Source organism: Alternaria triticimaculans, assembly GCF_023758025.1.
Source record: "Alternaria triticimaculans strain BMP 0046 chromosome Unknown scaffold_7, whole genome shotgun sequence".
Taxonomy (NCBI): domain Eukaryota; kingdom Fungi; phylum Ascomycota; class Dothideomycetes; order Pleosporales; family Pleosporaceae; genus Alternaria; species Alternaria triticimaculans.
In genome coordinates this window covers 101,004-123,989 of record NW_026055964.1, presented here as the reverse complement: position 1 = coordinate 123,989, position 22,986 = coordinate 101,004, and the positions used below count along the sequence as shown (strand labels likewise).

The 22,986-nt window shown below is 53.4% G+C and overlaps 9 protein-coding genes across 9 annotated transcripts; 6 read left to right on the top strand and 3 right to left on the bottom strand.

The window, feature by feature from the left end:
- Positions 1-309: 309 nt before the first annotated feature.
- On the top strand, positions 310-1,569 carry J4E78_005443 (uncharacterized protein; the record flags this gene model as incomplete). Its single annotated transcript, XM_049366063.1, has 1 exon — positions 310-1,569. One exon carries the CDS (start codon positions 310-312, stop codon positions 1,567-1,569), a length of 1,260 nt encoding a protein of 419 aa, XP_049221789.1.
- Positions 1,570-2,351: 782 nt separating this feature from the next.
- Positions 2,352-3,995, top strand: J4E78_005442 (uncharacterized protein; the record flags this gene model as incomplete). The annotated part of the gene is made up of 1 exon (XM_049366062.1): positions 2,352-3,995. The coding sequence occupies one exon, from the start codon at positions 2,352-2,354 to the stop codon at positions 3,993-3,995; it is 1,644 nt and encodes a 547-aa protein (XP_049221788.1).
- Positions 3,996-4,811: 816 nt separating this feature from the next.
- Positions 4,812-5,447, top strand: J4E78_005441 (uncharacterized protein; the record flags this gene model as incomplete). The annotated part of the gene is made up of 1 exon (XM_049366061.1): positions 4,812-5,447. The coding sequence occupies one exon, from the start codon at positions 4,812-4,814 to the stop codon at positions 5,445-5,447; it is 636 nt and encodes a 211-aa protein (XP_049221787.1).
- An 837-nt stretch (positions 5,448-6,284) lies between these two features.
- J4E78_005440 (uncharacterized protein) lies at positions 6,285-8,012 on the top strand (the record flags this gene model as incomplete). The annotated part of the gene is made up of 3 exons (XM_049366060.1): positions 6,285-6,738; positions 7,089-7,677; positions 7,727-8,012. 3 exons carry the CDS (start codon positions 6,285-6,287, stop codon positions 8,010-8,012), a joined length of 1,329 nt encoding a protein of 442 aa, XP_049221786.1.
- Positions 8,013-8,558: 546 nt separating this feature from the next.
- J4E78_005439 (uncharacterized protein) lies at positions 8,559-9,733 on the top strand (the record flags this gene model as incomplete). Its single annotated transcript, XM_049366059.1, has 3 exons — positions 8,559-9,008; positions 9,060-9,150; positions 9,198-9,733. 3 exons carry the CDS (start codon positions 8,559-8,561, stop codon positions 9,731-9,733), a joined length of 1,077 nt encoding a protein of 358 aa, XP_049221785.1.
- A 1,195-nt stretch (positions 9,734-10,928) lies between these two features.
- Positions 10,929-11,611, bottom strand: J4E78_005438 (uncharacterized protein; the record flags this gene model as incomplete). Its single annotated transcript, XM_049366058.1, has 2 exons — positions 10,929-11,048; positions 11,099-11,611. 2 exons carry the CDS (start codon positions 11,609-11,611, stop codon positions 10,929-10,931), a joined length of 633 nt encoding a protein of 210 aa, XP_049221784.1.
- Positions 11,612-12,220: 609 nt separating this feature from the next.
- J4E78_005437 (uncharacterized protein) lies at positions 12,221-13,545 on the bottom strand (the record flags this gene model as incomplete). Its single annotated transcript, XM_049366057.1, has 2 exons — positions 12,221-13,227; positions 13,281-13,545. The coding sequence occupies 2 exons, from the start codon at positions 13,543-13,545 to the stop codon at positions 12,221-12,223; spliced, it is 1,272 nt and encodes a 423-aa protein (XP_049221783.1).
- A 921-nt stretch (positions 13,546-14,466) lies between these two features.
- J4E78_005436 (uncharacterized protein) lies at positions 14,467-21,447 on the top strand (the record flags this gene model as incomplete). The annotated part of the gene is made up of 1 exon (XM_049366056.1): positions 14,467-21,447. One exon carries the CDS (start codon positions 14,467-14,469, stop codon positions 21,445-21,447), a length of 6,981 nt encoding a protein of 2,326 aa, XP_049221782.1.
- Positions 21,448-22,025: 578 nt separating this feature from the next.
- J4E78_005435 (uncharacterized protein) lies at positions 22,026-22,699 on the bottom strand (the record flags this gene model as incomplete). Its single annotated transcript, XM_049366055.1, has 3 exons — positions 22,026-22,247; positions 22,318-22,431; positions 22,496-22,699. The coding sequence occupies 3 exons, from the start codon at positions 22,697-22,699 to the stop codon at positions 22,026-22,028; spliced, it is 540 nt and encodes a 179-aa protein (XP_049221781.1).
- Positions 22,700-22,986: the final 287 nt, after the last annotated feature.

Sequence of the window (22,986 nt, the reverse complement as noted above, 5' to 3'; positions counted from 1 at the left end):
ACAGCGTGTCTAGCAACATTGACATACGCCGACATCGGCTATCAAATCCTAGCCTTCCTCGGATTCACACTGCAATTAGCTCCGCACGAAAGATTGTACTGATAGCTATGAATAGTTCGTCGATCACATAGAGTCAAACGTTCTATCATTGCGCCTAACAATGCAGTCAAGAGCAGCATCGAGCAGACCGCAAGAATCTCTTTATAAGACCTATGTGAGTATACACGTTTTGATTCCTCATACACCCTTACTCCATTATCAGAACCGCTGCAAGACTGAGTCCACTTCGATAATCAGCTTATCTTCATCATGAGATTGAGCATCCGCCCAGAAATCACCCGGGTCGGGAACGTGCAGCTACGCGAGATGTCTTCTGTCTCGGAACTGGACGCAGGCGGTCAAGACACATCGGGTGATGGCACGGCTAACACCTCTGTCGATCAGGAGAACATTGTCATCACTCCAAATTCAATCGAAAGCATCGAGCGCAATCTTGCAATCGTAGTTCCCTGCATGGATGAAGATATCACAGTTCTCGAAGGCCTTCTTCGTGGTATTCCACATCATTGTTCTGTCATCTTCATCTCGAACAGCAACCAGACAAACTATAAGGCGGAGTGCGAGTCGCTGCTCAAATTCGGAAAGGTTGCAAGTCGATGTGTTATGGTACATCATCAAGGTGAGTCAACCTTCGCCCGCGCCTTCAAGGAAGCCGGAATGCCAGAGCTGTTGCAACACTCAGGAACAAGTACGCCTGAGGGGAAAACACATGTTCCACGCATGAACAACGGAAAAGGAGAGGCTATGATACTCGGTGTGATCATCACGAAGCTTGTTGGACGTAAGTTCGTCGGCTTCATTGATGCTGACAACCGGATTCCCGGATCCGTCCTCGAGTACTGCAAAGTATACGCCGCTGGGTTACATTGGGCATTGTGTCACAACAGAGATACCGGACAAAATCAGCATGCCATGGTGCGTATCAAATGGAAGTCAAAGCCAAAAGTCAGGAACGGCGAGCTCGAGTTTGAAGAGTTTGGACGCTCCTCGCGTGTCGTGAACGAATGGATGAACCGCCTTCTGAGAGTCCTCGGAGGTGACGCTACCCCGAGAACCATGATCGGAACCGGTAACGCCGGTGAACACGCTATGGATGTTGAGCTGGCCCTGAAGCTACGATTCGCTACTGGTTATGCTGTCGAGCCATTCCAGCTGATCGACTTGTGGGAACGCTTTGGAGTTTCAAACCGCCCGTCCTCAAGACCAGTGCACATCTTGCAGATCGAAACATGCAATCCACATATACACAGTGCTAACCGACTAGATGGACATATCCCACGCATGCAGGCTCAAGGCCTGAGCACGATATACCACTCACGGCTTACACCCTCGCGTCTCAAAGACGAACTTCGAGTGTACATGAAAGACAACTTGGCCACTGTGGTAGATAGTACTGGAGAGCCCGAGCCACCTCGCATATACCGCGCACTCGGTTCCTTAGATTGGAAGATATTCGCAAAGATTGGGTTGGGAAAGCGAGATCGTTATAGGGACAATGCCAGACCCTAAGGAAGCAGCGCGAATGTAGGCGATGCAGACCTCGCTAATGTCACTTATTTTATTAATTTGTATTGCGCTGCATGATAGCGAACACTACATTCTTGGTGGTCAGTCCATCCAACCTGCATTCGTTCCGTCGAGTAAGTGAAACGCGCGACACGAAACTCCAGACTTCCGGAACTTCTAGACTACCCTGACAAGCGGGACGTTTCTGCATCTTCACTAGTAGCTTCACCCTACATGGCTGTCACTGCTGCCAAGACCGACATCCTCAACATGAAACCTGACACATCCCTCTCATAGATTGTCAGCTGTCGGACGATCGGTTTCGTCAACGGGACGCGCAAACCAAACACAGTCTTTTTCCAGGATACCAGGCCTGTTTCCACGTTCCCTCGATTCACGACTGCACGTGTGTTCGGGCCTACTCAGTCATCGCATTGAGTGCATAGTACCCGTGGTATAACCGACGATAGGCATGACGCGCTTGGAGGTTTGGGGTGCGGGTGGTGTGGGACGTCGTCGTATACCACCGACACGCATGTTCAGTAAAGCAACTGTACGCAATCCTAACACAATGGCTATAAAGACGTCGGCAACTCGCCCACTGCAAAATCCTCATCCTCATCAGGACCAACGATCTCTTCCTTGCTTCCAACACCTTCCCTTTTCCACATTCTCTTCTCCAGCTCAGTGCCGGTCACCCTTCTTTTCTTGACTGTGTCATCTTTGCTGTGCAATACCTTCGTTCCCATACGTTCACTTCGCATTACCCGGAAAACCAACAAAACATGCGTTTCTCTCTGACTACCATCGCGGCTGCGGCCCTGATCGTCTCTGTCTCCGCGGCACCTGCTCCCGCCCCAGCTAAACCGACGGAACTTTCAGCTCGAGGACCCGCTCCTACAAAGGCTCATGGCCATCGTGGTGGTCATCGCGGCAAACACGGCGGCGGTCAACGCAACGGCACCGAATCCGCCGGCTCTGGCCCTGATTCCATCGGCTCGGGAATGGGTATGGGTGGTGGTCCAGGACGTGGCCAACGCAATGGCGGTGACCCCGGTTACTTCCCTGGGGGTGGTGCTGCTCCCACTGGCGGCTTCCCAGGCTTTGGCGGTCAGCCGTCCGACCCTCAGATGACGGGTGCTCCTACTTTTACCCCCGGCAACGACTATGAGCGGAGATCTGTTGAGTCCGAACCTACTGTTACGAAGCGTTCACCCTTCGGTTTGGTTTGGAGAGCGAGCGATGATGAATCTAAGGACACGTCGGATTCCAAGGACTCTGCAGGTGATTCATCTGACTCCAAGGACGGTGCTTCCGACGCCAAGGATGACAAGAAAGACAAGTCGAAGGGCTCTTCTGGCTCTTCTGGCTCTTCTGACTCTTCTGACAGCAGTGAGGGTTCTTCCAGTGGCAAGGACAAGTCCTCCAGTGACGCTAGCGACAGCACTGGAGAGAGCACTGAGGATGCGGCTGGCGACTCTGGTTCAAGCTCTGGCGGAGATGGCGGTTCCAGTTCGGGATCAGATTCGGACTCCAGCAGCGGATCATCCTCAGGAAGCGACTCTTCCTCAGACAGCGACTCGTCTTCAGGAAGCGACTCATCTTCGGGCAGCGACTCATCTTCGGGAAGTGGCTCGTCTTCAGGTGGTGGTTCATCCTCAGGCAGTGGCTCTTCTTCAGGTGGTGGATCTTCCTCCGGTTCGGGAACTCAGACTGGATCAGGCAACTCCACTATGCCTAGCTCAGGCGGTAGTGCAGCAAGCGGTACCATGCCCGCAGCAGCTGGCGAGTCTACTCTCTCCAAGACAATGATGGTAACCGGCGAATTCGATGGTGGCATGAAGCGTTTCGGTCGTGGAGTGTCTTGCACCGGTCAATCAGAGGGAGGAGACAGCGATGCTGTATTCTCTATTGCTAACGGCGGCACTCTCCGCAACGTCATCATCGGAGCCGACCAGATCGAGGGAGTACACTGCCAAGGAGCCTGTACCATCGAGAATGTCTGGTGGGAAGATGTCTGTGAAGATGCTCTCACCTTCAAGAAGGACGGCGACGGCACAGTCACCGGTGGCGGAGCAATGGGCGCATCCGACAAAGTCATCCAACACAACGGCGCGGGTACCATTTCAATCTCAGGCTTCACAGTCTCAACCTTTGGCAAGCTCTATCGATCATGCGGAAACTGCAAGACCATGGGCGAGCGCCACGTCAAGATCGACAAAGTCAAGGCTACAGGCGGAACAGCGACTTTCGTTGGTATCAACAGCAACTACGGAGATACTGCTACCATTACCAACTCCTGCGTCACGGGCACAAAGGCTATTTGCGAGGAGTTCGAGGGTAACGATACGGGTGCTGAGCCTAAGCAGATCAGCGAGGGGCCTAGCTCGGCTTGTATCTACACACCCGCGGATATCGCCGCTTGTTGATTGGATTTGATGGGATAGGCGGAATGTGGGATTTGGGACTTTTGAAGAGCTCATGGGTGCTTGGAATGCCCTGGGATTGGCGATGGGACTTACACTCATTTCACTACCATTCTTTCTGTACATACTCTCTTTCTACACGAATCAAGTACAGGGATCTTCTACTATCGTTGCTTTACTCTCCGTTGATCTTGCAGCTGAGTGTGCAGCCTAATCCATCTTCCCAAGTTAAGACTGATGATTCGCTCACTTACCGTGATGCTTTGGTCGCGATCATCGCTACCATAGGTCCTCTAGGTTCTTGGAGATGCGATACTTCTCTCTTTTGTAGAGTATCTCCTCGCGTATGAGTTGTATGGAATGCGGGAGGTGTGGTTGGCTCGTCGTCTCTGGGTCGCCTCTGGGTCATCGCAGTACCATGGGATGGCGATGATGCATAGGTCCTCTACCACAACGCCGATCTCGCTCTCTTGACTCACTCACTCTCGCCTTTTCACCACTTTTCGCGAACGCACATTGTCTGTGCGCGTCCCCGCCCTGTGACTATAAAACTGCGTGGTCCCCCACACCCTGCGACAAACAGTTTCAACATCAGCAATCGCAACACTTGCAACACCCTCAACTACAGGACCATCGACTCTACTAACCAACAGAATGCCATCTTTTCTTACTCCGCCGCGCTTCGGCTTTGGCGCTTCCACTACTACTACTACTACTACTAACACAAACATTTCCCCGACCTGGGGCTTCGGCCCTGCCCTGCAGGGTGGTATGGGTCCTCCTGCGCCTGCCTTCTCAAACAAATCCCCGACGTCACCCATGTTTGGTTCAAGTTCTCTATCGCTAGGCGCAAAACTCCCCAGTCCCACCGCCGCCCCAGCAGTCCAAAAGCTGCCCGCCGTATCCCCGCCCACCGGCCTCGTCTTCGCCTCTGTCGCCACCGACGCGACAGGCAAGCAGACGACCAAGAAGATCCAAGATCCCACCACCATTCTAGACGGCGACATTCACGTAGTTCGTATCTACCTTTCTCTCGAAGACCTCCCTCCCTCAGCCCTCCACGACATACTCCTCAACTTCCAAAACCAAGGCGCCAACCCACTCCAAGAAATTCATCTCTGTATCCGCTCGCTCCTCCGCCCATGTCTCCAGGACGTCTACGAGGACCGTAAACTAGAAGAAGCCATGCTGTTCATGGTTGATCAATGGTATGCCTTTGGCACCGCGGTCAAGTTCTTCTTCCACCGTCCTGGTGTAGACACTGCTCGCGACCGTTTCCAGAACTTTGTCGAGAAGGATTTGGTTCGGGCGGTTCAGGGTTTGGCAGAGGGCGATGTGGAGTTGTCGGAGATACTGGGTGAGGAGAGTTATTTGTTGAGGATGGGAGCGGTGGCTGGTGGGGCGGTCCGTAAGCCTGTCGTGGCTGAGTACGGTGTTTGCGATGAGATGATCTGACGAGTTGGCGATTTGATTCCTTTCATGGTTGTAACACTAGCGCGGAGTTGCGGTCGAGGTTTTGTATCTTCATGATTCATACTAACATTTAGATTTAAAAGTCATGACGGCGGCGGCGTACTTTGAAGTAAGTAATACAAGTACCGGCAGTACTTATTTAGATCGATGGAAATGAGAACATAATGATCGTCGCATATCTTCGGACTCTTTTCTGCGAAAGTGATGTCTGCTAATACTTAGGTTGCATCGTGCTTAACTCTGGATTACTTTAGTAAAATTTCAATGATAAGAATTGCGACGGTGTTTTCTGGAATTCCGTCTGTGGCGTTGGAAGCAGCAGCGAGTCAATACGCCGAGAAAGCTCAAGCTGTGGCGCATGCGTCCCGAAGCTTCTCCGAACACGCGTCGCGGCGGTTGCTGGCTTCTTGCCCGAGCTCACCCTCCCACCACACCCGTCAATATGAAATCAGCCAGCCCAGCGCTGATGCAAGCTCTATTTGCATGCGTGCCTGATACTTACGCGCCTGGTACATACGTCACTTGATCTGCATACAGCAATGTCCCCGTCTCCACGCTCGTCCATCACGACAAACAACACTCGCAGAAAAGCAGGCTCAGCGCCAGTAGTATGCCACTTGAGAAGCCCACAAAGGCTGTAGGCTTGGCGGCGCGTCTCATAGTCTCATCATAAACTTAGTCTCATTATTTACATCACAGCCTTTCTGCAGGTTTCTAGCAATGGCGCTTGGTCGAAGCTGGTCAAATATCGCAAAGCGGCACTACCCTCGCTTACTACACACTTTGGAGGGTAGCCGCGCGATGCCCTCACATCGTCAAATGGACACAAACCCCTTGTTCTGCTACACGAGCGGACGATGGCTATGGAATGAGTGCGAGCAACTGGAAGCCCGGTACCGACGCTTTGATGTGTCCAGTCTTCAGCAAGCGGCTTGCCAAGCCGTCGGTGCAAGCAAGTGTATATCTTTCAAGAAGATCGGCGAAGGCAACTACAACAAGGCTTATCGTCTTCAGATGGAAGACGGCCAAAAGATCATCGCAAAAGTCCCACACCCTAACGCTGGCCCACGAGGCCATACCACGGCATCGGAAGTGGCAACTATGGAGTTTGCCCGGACTGTTTTGAACTTACCCGTCCCACGAGTCCTCGCTTGGAGTGCTAGCGATCAAAATCCTGTCCAAGCAGAATATATCATCATGGAAGAAGCGAGTGGCTCCCCACTCCACGAAGTTTGGCAGGATCTCCCACTGCGGAGGAAAGGTGACATCATTCGTGAGTTTGTAGACATTGAAAGGAAACTGCTCTCGGTCTCCTTTGAAAGGTAAGATCCAACTTGCTCCAACAGAGAATTTGCGGCCAGTCCAACTTACACACACTGTCAGATTGGGATCATTGTATCTTAAAGATAGTGGTATTGCAGGATGCGAGCCGGCTATCGTTACAAGTGGCCCACAAGATGTCGTCGGTCACATCGAATCAACTTATTGCATTGGACCCATCACTCGAAAGGAATTTTGGGAGAAACAACGCAGTGATATGCAATGTCACGGTCCCTGTAAGTTTGTGGATACCTGTGAAACTCGAATCTAGACTTACAATAATTGTAGGGACATCTTCTGCAGAATACCTAAAGTCTGTCGCTCGCCGTGAGATCGAATGGATTAATACCCATGCGAACCCACAGCAGCCGAGTGAAATTCCATGGCAGTACACGAGTCCACAGCTGAAGTCCCCAGAGGCTCACACAGTCCTGTTAGAGAAGTTCTTAGCTGCAATTCCGTATATCACTCCCAAGGACCCAGAGCTCGTCTCTCCCAGACTTTGGCACCCAGACTTCCATGCTGGCAACGTCTATATCGACGACCAAGACCGAATATCGTGCATCATTGATTGGCAGGGAGCCTGGGCTACCCCGGTGTTCATCGGTGCCAATCCCCCATTGCTTCTAGACTATGGGATTGACATGTTGATGAAGCTCCCTGAAAACTTCAAAGCACTCGACGATACTACACAAGATAAGCTCAAATACCAAGTGTCTCAGTCTATCTTAATTCACACGTATGAAGAGTCTACGGTGGAGAAAAACCCTCTGATGTACAAGGTTATGCATCATCCCCATGGCCAGACCCTCAAACAATTAGAAGCTTTTGTTGGCTCTACCTGGGACAACTGTCTCTTTCCCCTTGAAGAATGTTTGATTCGCGTTGAGAGGTGCGTTAATCTGTTTGCCCTTGAGTTCTCTGGCTGACCATTGTCGCAGTGAGTGGAGCCACTTTGGTACAAACGAACCATGTACGTACCATTTCTCAGCAGAGGAGATACAGCAACACGACGAAGAGGCGGGGTCTTTCAACAAGAGCCAGGAACTCTGGAAAGAGCTACAAGGTGTTTTGACTGATGAGGGCTATGCGTCGAATGAGGGTTTCAGTAAGGCTGTCGAGATAATCAGAGACTTGCGAGAATTCGGGCTAAGTGGCCTGGAGGGCGAGGAACGACGCAGCTTCGACAAGGAGACGCGCTGGGTCGCAAATTTACGCAGCCGCTAATTTGTTGCAAAGGAAGATTGTTGATGGTATGCGATGTCAAAAAGAGGGCGCATGGATCGGCCTTCGTGAGTGGAAGGCTGTTGAGGCTGACTAAAGAGATCGGAAGCGGAGTGAAGTTCCACTCCGTTGGCCCCGCCTTGAACCAAAGCTAGATCCGCATGGCCAGAACATAGTGATGTTGCAGGTCGTGGATGTCGCGTTCTGTCTTGGAATCGAAAGGCCCGATTAAATGTTTGCAGATTTTGGAGGCTGGGTTCGCAGTCTCGATGGTCGAGCGCCTTCGCGCTTGATGGTAGCGTTCCTTCCACGTCGCGACGTTCCAATTTGGATCGCACCTAGCGACACCCTGCAGAAATGACGAACATCTGAACTCCATCGGACGAATCGAGCAGCCCACCATGATTGATCAGCAACTACACATTGCTTGTGGGAAGAGGCGCAACTTTTCTTATTTATCGACCGCGAAGTCGTGCGACACCGACATTCAATTCATCAGGTCTATTCGCGCAATCGTCCAAAGCACATTTTCCCAATCCAACGACCGTCATGACCTATCCATCTACCTACACGGCCTACCGTCGCAGCGCCGGTCAAGAGAAGGCCTCTCGTCAAAACCCTCTCACCCTTGAGCAAAGCCAAGAAAATCTGCCGCAAGAAAAAGACCTCGGCCCCAACGATGTGGTCATCAAGATCCACGCTGTATCGCTCAACTACCGTGATGTCGCTATGTTGGTAGCCGAGTACCCGCCTGCTGTCACGGAACAAGGCATCCCATGCTCTGATGCCTCCGCCGAGGTCGTCGGTTTAGGCTCTGCAGTCAAAAACTTCAAAGTGGGAGATATTGTTGCTCCGATTTGCAACCAAGGCGACTTTCATCCCACGGATGACAGCATCTCGGTGGCTATCGGTGCGAATGGTGCGGGCGTACTGAGGGAGTATGCCGTTTACCAGGAGAAGCACTTGGTGCACCTGCCGAAGCATTTGTCGTGGGAGGAGGTGAGTTGTTCACAAAACATCTGCAAATGCGTTGGGCTAATACACAAACAGGGCGCAATGTTACCGTGTGCAGGTGTCACGGCTTGGAATGCGCTGGATTCGTTGGAGACGGTACAAGAGCACTCTAGTGCTCTACTACAAGGTGAGGCAAGATAACGGATTCCCCACTCTCTTACTCATACCTCCTAGGCACCGGCGGCGTTTCCATGTTCTCCTTACTGCTTTGCCTCGCCGGCGGCATCACTCCAATCATAACCTCATCCTCGAACGACAAGATCAAGGCGATCCAAGATCGGATCAGCGACAAAGTCCGCGGTCTAAATTACAAGACCGACGACCAAGCTGCCAAGATCAAGGAACTTACAAACGACCGCGGCGTCGATTTCGTAGTCAACAACACTGGCGTCGGCTCCCTTATCGATGACATCTCTTACCTATGCGCTCGCGGCGGCACTGTCTCGCTAGTCGGCTTCCTCGCTGGCTGGGAGGCGGATTGGAAGCCAGCTCAGCTGATGGCCCTGATGGGTAAGGGCGCGAAGCTCAAGGGTATCGCTGTAGGATCGAAGAAGGATTTCGAGGATATGAATGCGTTCATTGAGGACAAGAAGGTCAAGTTTGATGTCATGCTTGACAAGACGTTTGGGTTTGAGGACGCGAAGAAGGCCTTTGATCTTCAATTGTCAGGCAACTTTTCTGGTAAGATTGTCATCAAGGTCGCGCAGTGAGGGACTCGTCAGACTGTTACAACATCTACTATGAATGAGTATCATTATTTACCCAAAGTACCGTCAAAGTCATTGCAATCGGATCATCACGAGACGAGCGCGCAAACAAGAACATGCAGTATCATTATTTCAATCATCCTGTGATCTGCATGTATGTTTCCGAAAAGAGTCAAAACTGTGGCCAAGCATAGGATGCAGCTGAGCGATTCCCAGATTCGTGCCGTCATTGGCTTGATCTGTGCTCAAGCAACAGCACTATGATGCTTATCTTCGATCAAACCTCAACGGTGGCTTGCAAGCCGACACAGCCCCGCAAACTTACGGACATGAACCGATCTTATTGGTCAACTGACAGCACAGCCTCTAGTGACACCCTATCATCTCATCAGGCATCCAACATCCAGCTAGAATCACGAGCTTGTGGATGACCGGCAAAGCGGCTGTAGCTGGCTAATAAACATGACAAGAGTGCTGTCGCACGTTTGATCTTACAACTAACTACTTACTCCTTACTTTCTCAGAGCATATCTACTTCCCACAACATAGGTACCATTATGGAATCGGGAAAGAAAATGGGCATCCCGACTACTCCACAAGAAGCAGCACCCGCCTACGAGGAAGTATTGCACGATCATCCCGTGAACCGATACGGACCCTCTGGATCAGCATCAGCCGTAAGCTAATCTACCACATTGTGTCACAAGCCTCCAATCTTGCTAACCCATCAATTCACAGTACACGACCGTAAGCCAAACCGATGACAACGACATCGAACTCCACGCTGAACCCCACAACCACACTTCTTCCGGCAACCCCTCTTCATCAACGTCAAACACTGAGACGTTGGCTCAAACCATCACTAATTTCCTTCGACCAAACCCCGAACCACACACGCATTGCGAGATATGCGACAACCACGTGCAGACAGAAGCAAGACGCACGCGAGAGAGCGAGCGTTACTGTTGTACCATGGTCGCAGCGACAATCATGATGTGTTTCTTCTGCGGTACGTTGTTGGGCATAGCGGTTGTGAATATGCAAGCGAGAAAGCGAAGGGCTCAGGATTAGAGGGATGACATGTTGTCAATCATGGATAGGTTGACTATGTAGTTGAACAAGTCATGACTGTCTAACTCTAAACTTCCAAACCTTCACGCAACTTAAACCACAAACCGCTGTCCACAGGCGGTAAACCTCATCCCCTGAATGCACGACCGAAAGAGTCCCTCTTTGCACTCGTCTTCGCGATTCTGAAGTCAACACAAGATTCGTATGTCTGCTTAGCCGCTACTCCATACCACCACCACTGCAGCACCTACACTCTGTTAGCATCTCCCATAGATTACTCAACCCATGAGAACTTACACAATCCCCTGCCTTCGCACACCTCTCCTCCAACCCCTCCGGCACCTTAACACTAAACTCTTTCTGCCCGGCCGGTACATCCGCCTCACTCTTCCCCGGCGCATACCCCTCCTCCCACACCTTCAACATCTCGCCCACAACCTCATTCTTCTTCGTATCCACAATACTCACATTGGCCGAGCCCTCGTGCGGAATGCGGATCCACACTTTCATGGGCACGACCTGGCCCGCGCTCCATACCTGCGTGTTGTTGGACGGGTTGTCGGCGAATTGGAGGCCTTTGCAGAGCCAGAGGTTGCAGCTGGAGGCGGTGTAAGGGGGAAGGAGGAGCTCGGGGAGGCCCTCGACGTGCGAGGTGTTGTCGCCGTTTATGGTGCGGGTTATGGCGGGGCCGCAGTGGGAGGTTAGTTCTGGGCCTGTGGGACGCGAGGGTGGGGAGGTGATGAGGCCGTGGGAGAGGGCCGTGGGAAGGAGGGAGAGGAGGGTGGTTGCGGCGGCGGCGGTGAAGTACATGATGAAGCTGAGTATAGGAGTGAAGTAAGGAGAGGAGGCGATGAGATTGACCTGCTTGGGTGTTCGAGATACATGCGATAGACATGGTACTTTATACACGTATCGAATTCCCATTGCTACCATTCATTTCTGCATATTTTCGTCCTGCACCCCCTATCTCCGTGATTCCAAATCAAACCCCCGTTCGTTGTCGTGCAGGCCAATTTATCTGGGGATGCTATGTGGTTCTTGTGTGGAGCTGCTATGGGAGGTGGGTGTAGATCGCCAAGGATGAGCGAATGAGACGGGGATGTGTATAGTGTCGGCTCGGTAAGGCTGCCCTTGCTATGCCGGATAGTACACGACAATTTATTCGAGAAAAAGAAGCAAGGGTGACATGGTAGTTTGCCGATGTATAGCCGGGCAAAATATGAGTGCTGTGTAATGTTCTGCTGTTGTGCCTGGGCAAACCGAGGTGAACACCACTTCAGCGCGCACGAATGCCCTGGAAGATTTGCCATGTCATGTGTCATCGTTATTAGCTAGTCGCATTGGACGTGTAGCATACCTAACATCTATGCTTTTATTGTACATAGCTTCGGGAGCTGTCAAAGTTTCCCCTTTCACCTCTTACTCTAGCAGAGAAGCTTGGTTGGTGTAAAGTACATCGACCACGTTGCTCAGCTTCTCTAGAGTACTGAGTGCCGCGTCGTAGCCCTGGTCTCGCTCCGACTCATCGTAGACGATCAGACATCCGGCACCCTGGTCCAGAACTCCGATGATGACCTTGTCGAGGATCATCTGCGAAAGCTTGCGCTCAACCTGTATTGTGTCGAGACCGACCATCTTGGCGACGTGGTCAATCTCTACCCTGCTGAACGGCTCGATGACCTTGATCAGGTTCTGCTCCAACATGTTGTCGTACAGGCGTCGGAGGTGGGAGGTAATGAATCGGTCGCTGCCTAGCTGCTGGCGGAAATCGGTCAGGGCGGTTTCGTACTCTTCGAGACTGCGGTTGGTGTGTGCGCGCGCTACGGCCTTCATGGCTTCTAACCGCTTGCCTGCGTACTTGACAGCGTGCTTGGAGGTCATGAGCGAGGTGACGTCGTCTCCGAGGTTGAGCATAATCTTGCAGAGCAACATGTACTGGAGTGCCGAAGTAGCCTTCTGCTCTTCATCCTGTGAGTGGTACCCCTCCATGGCTTCGATGAAGTAGGAGAAGGAGGTGTTGAAGTCGCCGTCCTCTGCGTGCAGCATGCCACTCTGCATGTCGAGACCAGCCTGCAGCAGAGGCGGAGTGTAGACCGAAGCAGCCGATGTTCGTGCGGAAGTGAGGGCAGCGCGACCCTTTGGTATGTTGCCCAACGCGTGGTAGACCCTTGATTCGAGCAGCTGAACTTCCACCAAGACCAGCTTGTCGTCCAAGCGCTTCAGCTCCTTCAGCAGGCTGTTGATGAGTGTGAGGGCTTCGTAGTAGGATTGCTTCTGCATGTACAGGGAGACGAGTCGGGTTTCTAGGTTCTGGCGAAGGAAACCTCTCCGCTCTGAGACGGCCCACTCTATGCACGACTTGGTGACATCGATCTGGATATCGGCGGTGTTGGGGATGGCGGTGAACAGGTCGAGTAGTTGTCGGACTGTGGGAGTTAGCTATGTGCGATTGAACTGGTATCCAAATTCGCTTCCTTACCCAGCTTGGATGTCTTTGCCTTCGCAAAGGATGACATTATCGACCGCGCCTGCTTCACGAGCTCCGCCAACGCGTCCACCCGCTTCTGGTCGCGGTAGAGCTCACCGAGCCCGATCAGAGCGCTCTCATAGTTCTTGATGGCCGTCTCATTCGAGCCGGGGTCTTGCGATAGGACGTCTTTAAAGATCTGCTCGGCCTTGGAGGGATCCGACTTGGCCAGCTTCTGCGCCTCCGCTATCCGCGAGCTTGTTTCCGGGACAGCCATGGTGGGTGGGCAGGGTGTGAGGGTATACGCGGTGGTTTAAGGTGATTAAAGTGCACGAGTCGTGAGGTGGAGCGGGCGATGGGGTGGCGGAGATGAACTGTTTGGTGATGTTGAGCTCACAAGCTCACCTGGAGATGCGGCGGTCGGTGGTTAGGCGGCACGTAATTCCGATTGGGGGCGACGCCACACTCCAGCGCCACAGCAGTCCAGGGCACATGGCAACCGCAGTTCGGTCAACAACACGCTACAGCAAGGGACCGCGACAATTCCTGAATACGTTCGCCCTAATATTGGCTTGCACAATCTATCCCGCTCTATGCATGCCATTGGCGCACCATCGCAGCCGGGGACATCCATTGCCGCCGCTGCTGCCCCAGCGACGGCTGAGTTGGCAGTCGCGCCTCCATCGTCATCGCCTATTGGCCAGTGCACGTAAACAAACCCCAAGCTATTGATCAACACACCGCCCGCCCTGCACCTGCAGTCCACTTTCCCACACTCCCACCCTCCACGATATCACGAACTATTATATACCCTGCGCTGGATCGCTGATAGCTTTTCACGATCAATCCCTCCGCTGTATACCCCAATTGAAACTCACGCGCTCCATATCATACTCGCTGCCACTCTCCGCCTCACTACCACTATATTTGGTTGAAAACACATCAGACGACACATCACAATGCCTTCTTCAGACAGAGAGGTCTCCCGCGACCGGGAACTCGTCAGACACTCACATTCGTTCTCGTCAGACAGGATGATTCCCATGTTCGTCTTCCTCACCGCCATGTAGCCTTCCGCGATATGCTAACACTGCGCTTCAGGTGGGATAGTGCTGACCCGGATCGTGCACCTCCGCCACTGCCTCTCAACCCTGGCTCGCCCACTCTCACCACCCGCCCCAACACATCTGCAGCCATCATGAAGGCGGCCAAGGCGCTGGAAGAGAAGGCGCGAGAGAGTTTACCTGCGAGCTCATACACTACTAACCCCATGCCACAGAAGCTGCCCTCGTCCGAGCGCTCTCTGATAAAAGGCACACAGCACAAGCGCATGCAGTCATTACAGCCGGGCAGCGTTCGTGACCTACGAAGCTACCTTGACAACCGCTCGCCGGAGCGGCCCTTCCTCGATACCCGGTCGCCGGAGCGGTCACCCGAACGCGAGCGACCATCGAGCAGGGGAGGCCGACCCATCTCAAGGGACTACGAGAGGGACTACTTTGGAAAGGATGCCGATGTGAGCCCTATGCGACAGCTCACACCTACACCAGCATCACGATTCGAGATCAAAGACACACCCGCCCTACGGCCTAGCCAGAGGGCGATCCTGGGAGAGAACACACCACCATCGGCCACCATGCAGGCGTTGCAGAGCATGACCATCCCCCAACACATGCTCGATCCTCCATTATCGAACATCACAAACCGGTCGGCACACTCTTCACCAGCGGCGACACCAGCGGCAGCGCCGGCATCAGGACCGGTACACGGTCCATCACCGCCACAGTCTTTCGATAACATCTCCAGCCAGCTCATGAGCATCAACAACATCGTCTCTAGCCTGCAAAAAGACATGTCGCAGTTGAGCCGGCGAAGCAAAGACAATGCGACGGATCTCATCAGCCTCAAGGAAGCCACGAACACGCGCGACGAAGACATCCGCAAGTCCCTGAAGGATCTTCTGTCTACCATGTCGCAAAAGCAGCAAGCTCAAGCGGCAGCTGCTATGAACGGAGACACCTCTCGCTCTAGCAGTCTCAACCTGCAAGATCCTCACATGACACCGACGAAGCAATTCACATTCCCGCGTATGGCGTCCACCAGCCCCTGGACAGATGAGCGTATAGGTAGCCCCAACCCATACTCTGTCGAGGGTGCCGCTAGTGTCGCAATGCTGGAGAAGATCATACGCGAAATGGTGACGAAGGACGGTCAAGAGCGACTGGTCGCAAGTCTACAGAAGCTGGTGGATAAGGCTACTGGAGAGACCGCCAAAAAGGTTACTGAGTTGGCCGAGTTTGTCAAGCAAGGCTCAACCGGCGGTCTCTTCAATCCCGCAGCTGCTGGGTCGGCCTCGTTCCAGCCATCCCCCGGATCTGGCGCATTGACTCGAACGATATCGGCTGACAGCAAGGCCTTCTCCAGTCCAAAGGCTGCCGATTTCGTGAGTGAGGAGATGCTCAAGTTCCTCCGTAAGATTAAGGACAGTGTCGCTGAGTCTGGATGCGTTACCATGGCCACCAAGTCGCTCATCCAAGATCTCCGTGGTGAGGTTCTAGGCATGGGCCGGGAGCTTGCTCGCAAGGTAGAGGAGGCAGAACAAGCCAGGGAAGCCGAAGCCGGATCTGGCTCAAGCCCATCCACCGAAGACATCAACGCCATCGTTCAAGAGGGTCTCGCCAATCTCAAGGACCACATGGACAAGGTTATGCGTGAGCGAAGGCGGCAATCGATGTCATCCGTCGTCACCCGAACCACCGTCGACAACAACGAGGTCTACGATGTTGTCAAGCAAGCGCTTGCAGAGCGTGGTCTCGATCAGCCAACACCTCAAGCTGCTGCAGTGGACAAGGAGTCGATCATCAGCGCTGTCCGAGAGGCCTTTGACGGTGTCGAGATGAACCCGAGCCACGAAGTGCAGCAAGTCGGATTGGGCAGTGACGAAATTCTTCAGTGTCTGCGCGAAGGTCTCCAAGACTTCAACGGGTCTGGTGCCGTCACCAAGGAGGAGATTGAGACTATGCTGCAAGAGTCACTACAGCAGATCCAGCTGCCTCCACCCGTCAACGAAGTACACGAGATCCGCGAGGAGGTTCTGATGGCCGTGCGCGAGTCGTTGGAAGAGTTGAAGCCGGCCCTTGCAGCCCAGCAACCGTCGACGGATGCTTTGTCTCGGGAAGTGCTCGAGGAAGTCATTCGCCAGGCGCTCGCGGAGCACCAACCTGGAGGATTGGAGATCGAAATTCCTCAGGAATCTATCTCAGAGGCTGTCCAGGCCGCTTCACAATCTCACAACGAGGCTGTCATGCAACGTCTACAGGCGATGCTGGATGAGGTTCACACCGAATTCGAAGGTGTCACCGCTGCCAACGGGCGTGACACCGAGCAAGTTCTCCAGGCCCTTCGCGAAGGACTTGACAGTCTTCGTGCTGACCTTCAGGGCTCCGTCAATCAGCCCCGAAAGATCACCCAGGACGGCGAGATGATCGACCACATCAAAGCGGAACTCGACAAGCTACGCGAGGATGTTCAGGGCTACGTCGCAGAAGGTCCACGCGGAGATCAGGCTTGGAGCCGTGGCGACATGGTTTCATATCTCAAGTCTGAGTTTGAGAATCTCCATGAGAAGCTCACCACTCAATTCCCTCCTTCTTCCAACAACAACGAGGAGATCCTCGCCGCTCTTAACGCCGGCTTCGACGAGATGAAGTCACAGGTTGCCCTTCGTTCCGAGGACGATACTGACTCGAACGACGACATCAACGAAGCGATCAAGCACGAGTTCGATGAGCTCAAGGAAGTCCTTCTTGGTGACACCTCCAGCAACAAGAACGACATCCTGGAGAAGCTTCAGGCAGGCTTTGAGGGACTCCATACTCTTATGGGCGAGAAGCCAACTGCGACCACGTCTAATGACGACATGCTGGCAACTCTGAAAGAGGAGTTCGAGCATCTTCGCGAAACATTGGGTGGCTCACTGGTGAAGTCTGGCGGCGCAGGCGAAAAGGACGACATCGTCGAGGCTGTTCGTGAGCTCATCGACGGTCTGCACACCTCTCAGGAGACTACGTCAAAGGACAACATCGCGCTCATTCGTGGCGAGCTGGAGGCCTTGAAGGAGTCACTTGGCAACGCACTTGTCCCATCTGGTGACAATGATAAAGCCGAGATGTTGATGGTTGTGAAGGCTGCGCTGGACGACATCAAGGCCAACCTCAAGTCTGCGGGTGTCAATGAAGAGCTTCTGGAGGCTTTCCGTGGAGAGCTAGAACTTCTTCGTCAGTCTGACAACGTGACCCGACAACACGCCCGGGCCGACACTGAGGAAGTCCTGGAAGCTCTCAAGCTGGGTCTTGATGACCTTCAATCGCATCTGGACAAGAAGCTGGATACCCCGGACCGCAACAACTCCGCTACCAGCGAGATCATGGATGCGATGAACGAGGGTCTAGATGGTCTCAGGGCGGATGTTTCGAAGATCGCTGAGAAGCCTATCGACATGAGCATATCATACGAGATCTTGGACACGCTCAAGGACGGCCTGAACGCGTTGCGTGACGACATCGACATGCTCAAGGGCGTAAGGCAAGAATCTTACGCTGAAGAGTATGTCCCTCTTCCTCCAGCTGGCAACGAGATCGCTCTCGCGAACGACGCTGCGGGAGAATCAATGTCGCGTGAGATCGTCGAGGAAGCGACACAGGCGGAGCTACCGCCGTCACCAAAACTTTCTCCGCAAACCGCCGACTTGGCGAACATGGAGTACATGCTTGTTCAAATCCAGGAGAAGGTCGAAGCGATGGACGCCGCCAGGGCGAACCCGTTGCCGGAATCCGAACCTGCAGCCGCCGTGGCTGGATCTGCCATGAAGGAGGATCTAGTCAACATCGAAGAGCTTCTGAAAGATGTGCAAGCCGCAGTCCTTCTCATGCAAGATCGCGAAACACCAGCGCCTACACTTGAAGGCATCGCTAGGAAGGAAGACACCGACGCCATCGAGACTCTTCTTGCGAACACCAAGGCCAAGATTGAGGAGCTCGTACTACCAGACCCAGCGACCGCTATCACCAAGGAGAATCTGGAAGATGTCGAGATCGTTGTCCGCACAACGTCCGAGGCCTTGGAGGCACTTGCTAAGAAGTTCGAGGAGGAAGGTGCCACGAAAGCAGACGTGACAGTCATTCAGGTCATCGCCGACGACATCAAGGTTGCTCTCGACGAGATGAAGGCCGCTAAGGCTGACGACGAGGCCAACCCACAAGCGACCAAGGCAGATATCGATGCCGTCACTCTGCTTGTGGATGACCTCAAAGTAAAGATTGACGACATGAAGATCCCAGACCCAGAAGAACTTCCATCAAAGGCCGATTTAGAACAGCTCACTGGTCTGATCCACGACTTCCGCGACAGCCATGACAAGATGAAGGACACCTACGAGGAGGACATCATGAAGACTGCTACCAACTTCGACGAACGCCGCGCTGAAGCTGCCCAACTTGTAGAGGACATCACCGGCGTCAAGACTGCATTGGACGAGATGCGGGAGGAGATCAAGACCACTCTCATCGAAGGCGGCCCCATTGAGGGTCTTCAGGCTTCTTTCAAGACCTTGGAAGAGACCCTGGGCGCCAACAACGTCACTGCTGACGTCAAGGAACTCATGGAGATCCTTACCAGGGAGTTCGAGCGCGCCCACGGATCTATCGAGGGACTCCAGAATGACCAAGCGGAGAAGTCTGCACTTCACCTCGAGAAGCACGACGAAGTCAAAGCCGCGATCATTGCGGGCTTCACGGAAAGCCTAGAGGACAAGTTCAACACTCTCATGGCCAAGTACGATGATGCTCAGCTCTTGGCCGACGAACTTGCCAAGGTCATGAAGGAGAAGTCCGAGGAACAAGAGAAGATCCTTGAAAGCAACAGGGCAACTGCTGACGAGCTTCGTCTGACCATTGACACTCTTGGCGCCACCATCGCTGGAATGAACGACCGAATGGAAGGCACCACCACCCAATGGTCAACCGACTCTGCTTCCATGATTGGAAAGGTAGAGGAGACACTCGCCAAGTACGAAGAGCAGAAGCTTGCGATGATGGAGAAGCTTGAGGAGCAGAAGCTTGAGACTATCGCCAAGCTTGAAGAGCAGAAGAGCGAGACCATCGCCAAGCTCGAAGAGCAGAAGAACGACACCATTGCCAAGTTTGAAGAACAGAAGCTCGACGACAAGACGGAGCACTCCCACACCCGTGATGAGATCAAGAACGTCGAGAATATCTTCACCAATCTCCAGGATAACATTACGGAGTATCACCCCAAGTTCATGGTTGCCTTGCACGAGATCGAAGCTCTTGTCAAGGCTCACTACGAGCACGCACAGAAGACCAAGGAGGAGGCAGACGAGAACGTTCGTGCTTGGAACGAAGAAGCCAAGGCTCGCTCAGAAGAGTTGCAGACGCACTTTGCCAATCTGCCCAAACTACTTCCAGCCCCTACGCCGTCTATCGAGCTTCCCGAGAAGTACGACGATGCACCTGTGCAAGAGAAGCTCGACAAGCTGCTGGCGATCGAACCTGCGCCAAGCTACAATGACGGAGCTGTACACGAAAAGCTCGACAAGCTCATTGGTCATGCTGATGACGCAAGTAAAGCTGCAGGCAACTTGGAGAAGTTGGACGAGATTCACGCTCAAGTCAAGATGACTGCCGTAGAGCTGAGCGACTTCGTCGCCAAGCAGACGCAGTTCATCACCGATGGCAACGAGTCCAAGGAACGCGAAGCTGAGGAGCTCGCTCTGCTCATTGAGCGCAGGACAACCCAGAAGGAGCAGCTGGAAGTCGACTTGGAAAGTCTGCGAGCTGAGAAGGCTACTCAGAAGGAGCAACTCTTCGCAGACATCCAGGAGATGAAGGCTGAGAAGGATCGCGTCGTTCAAGAGCTCAAAGAGGAGAAGGAGCGTGTCATGGCCGAGCTGCAAGAAGAGAAGGATCGCACTATGGCTGAGCTCAAGGAAGAGAAAGACTCGCTTCTTGCTGCCGTTGCCAGTCTGCAAGCGGAGCGCGAGAACCTCGCCAACCAGAAGGTCCGCCTTACTGGTGAAGTCTCGTCTCTGCACACTGCGCTTGACATTCGACGAGAGGAGCTGCACTTCATGGACACCAAGGCTGACGCACTCGAGCGTCGCATCCTGAACGGCATCATGGATCACTCCCGTGCTCTGATGATGACCAAGGGCGGCTCGAAGAACGCTTCGAAGCTCAAGAAGCGCATGAACGCAGACGCTGCCAATGAGGACACCAGGACCATGCCACCTCCCAGCACTGCCGCGAATGGTCTTTCTCTTGCGCTCAAGCCCCGCCCTGCTATCCGTCGCAACGGTGCACCTGCCAACCCAGCACAACGCCGCATCCTATCTCTTAGTCAGATCAGCGGTAACGCCCCTACAGGAGCTCAAGCTTATCCGACAACCAAAGCTTCGGTTGATAGCAATGCCGGACTGAAGCGCAGCCACTCTGTCAAGACCAGCAACTACTCTCGCAAGGGCTCTTGGGGCGGTCGCCCTAGCGCCGTCATTGCCAACAAGGAGAATGATGTTCTGCCTGAGGAGGATGAGCACGAGACAGCGCCGATCTCGCACGAAATCATCGAGGAGGACGCACAGAGCGAGACCGGTACTGAGCGTCGTTACAGTCTCGACAGCCGCGACTACGCTGAGGGTGAGACGCCAGGCTATGACGGTCGCTCCAGCTTTGGTGGCACAGGCAGCGAGTACACATACGCCTCCGGTTCCTCGTACATGACTGGTAGCGACATCGACCGCCGCACCTCGTATGGTGCTCAGTCAGCTCGCTCTGCTGCGCCCGGTGAAGAGCGCATCGACGAGGAGGGCTCTGTTTACTCCGAAGACGAAGAAGACGATGAACCCACTGCTACTATCAACCCATCCGACGTCACTGGCTCCGAAATCTCGACGGCCACTACCGAGAACGACGTCGAGCTGCCAACACAGTCGGAAATCGTTCGTGCTGTCGACGCGGTGAAGGAAGAGATGAAGGAGAACTATGCCCCACCCAGCGACTCCGGTGTAGGCACTGACCTTCCTACTGCCGCCTTCAACGAATCCGAGATGGACGCCGATTACTTCCGGCGTGCGGCTGAGGAAGAGGCGAGCACTGTCGGCTAAACCCACATCTACGAAATCTATTGACGACTGCTGATACGAACACGCTCCTGCGTCTCGCTCCGTAACTCCCGGTTTGAAGCTTCGACTCGCCCTCTGAGGGTTCTAGAGTTGGCATCGCCGCTTGGTATGTCGAGCTTGACCATGACGTGTTCTTCGAAGTCGCAATGCATGATTGATGGCTTATGTGTACGTGTCACGGCATGACGAAGTTTGGATGGCATTGATGTTGTCGGGATGCAGGTTCACGAGGAACGAACGGTATGACGAGCTTTGAGATGTTTTTCCCGGCGTTGATTATCGGGTGTTTGGATAGGAATCGGCGGATGTACGCATTTGGGTCTCTGGGTCTGGCGTTTGTTCGGTTAACTCGCTGGAGTCACATTGCTGTTTACATACTTGTTCTTGTTTATAACTTTAGCCGATACGCGAGCTCTTCCATGAGCGTAATGAAACGATCGCCTTCACTTGTTCGCCCATTGCCGTGATAAAGTCTGATCATCATCACCCAGAACTCTAACTTGTCCCTTATTGTACATCTGGATACTAGTCCAGGAATCGCTGCTTGAGACGTCGGATTATTACTCGTCGTCATCTCCTTCCTCGTCTGCCTTCTTCGCGGTCTCGTCTTCTTTTTCCTCATCCTCGTCCTCAGTTGCCTCCATCTTATCCTCCGTTTTCGCATTCAGATCAGCCTCGTAATCCGGCCGCACGACCGGTATATCCTTCTTCGCGAGCGCTGATTCGATAAGCGGTGCCGATGCGAGTAAAGCGTTGTATTGATCGACTGTAAGCGAGATGCCCTGTATGAGAAACCCGTGTTAGCAACCCAACCATCTAAAGGAGCATACAGGAGAAATAGAATGTACACACCTTCTTCCCCGGCCTCGTCTCTCCAGAATCAGTGACGTAGTACTCCCGTATGCTAACAAGCGTACTCTTGTTGAAATCGCTAACTGTGACGCGTCGTTTGCCGCTGGCGTTGAGCTGGCGTTTTCGTCAGCACTCTTCTGCCCACTGTCCTCGGTTTACTCTGGCCGTGGCTACTCACACCAACATATGCATCGCCGTTATCATCCGTCTTCAGCTCAGGTACCACTGGTACCGATTCCTCGTCGTCGTCTCCGGATTTGGTCTTCTTGCTTACGCGCGGCGTGTTGTCGTCGTCGGCGTCAGGTGAGGAGCGTTTCTTTGTGAAGGTCTTTTTGTAGTTGCTGCCACCTCGGGCGCCGCCTCGTTTTGTGAAACCTGCCATTGTATGTTGGGAGGGGATGGGTTCGGACGTATAAGGTGCAAGACGTTAGATTTGGAGTTCGGATTGTACTGCTCGTGGCGATGACGCGGGGAGTGCGCGTCGCGCTAAGAAAGCGCGCTAGAGACGCGGTCATGTGATTAGGCGACGCGACTTGCTCTCTTCCGGCCGTCGTGTAGCTCTTGCCCTCGAGCTTGAATGGTCTTTCCCTCTCTCAAGGTAGTTCTCGTTATGACACTCTTTGTCTTGTATACTTCATTCTTCTATGTAAGCGAGTGTCGACTTGACTA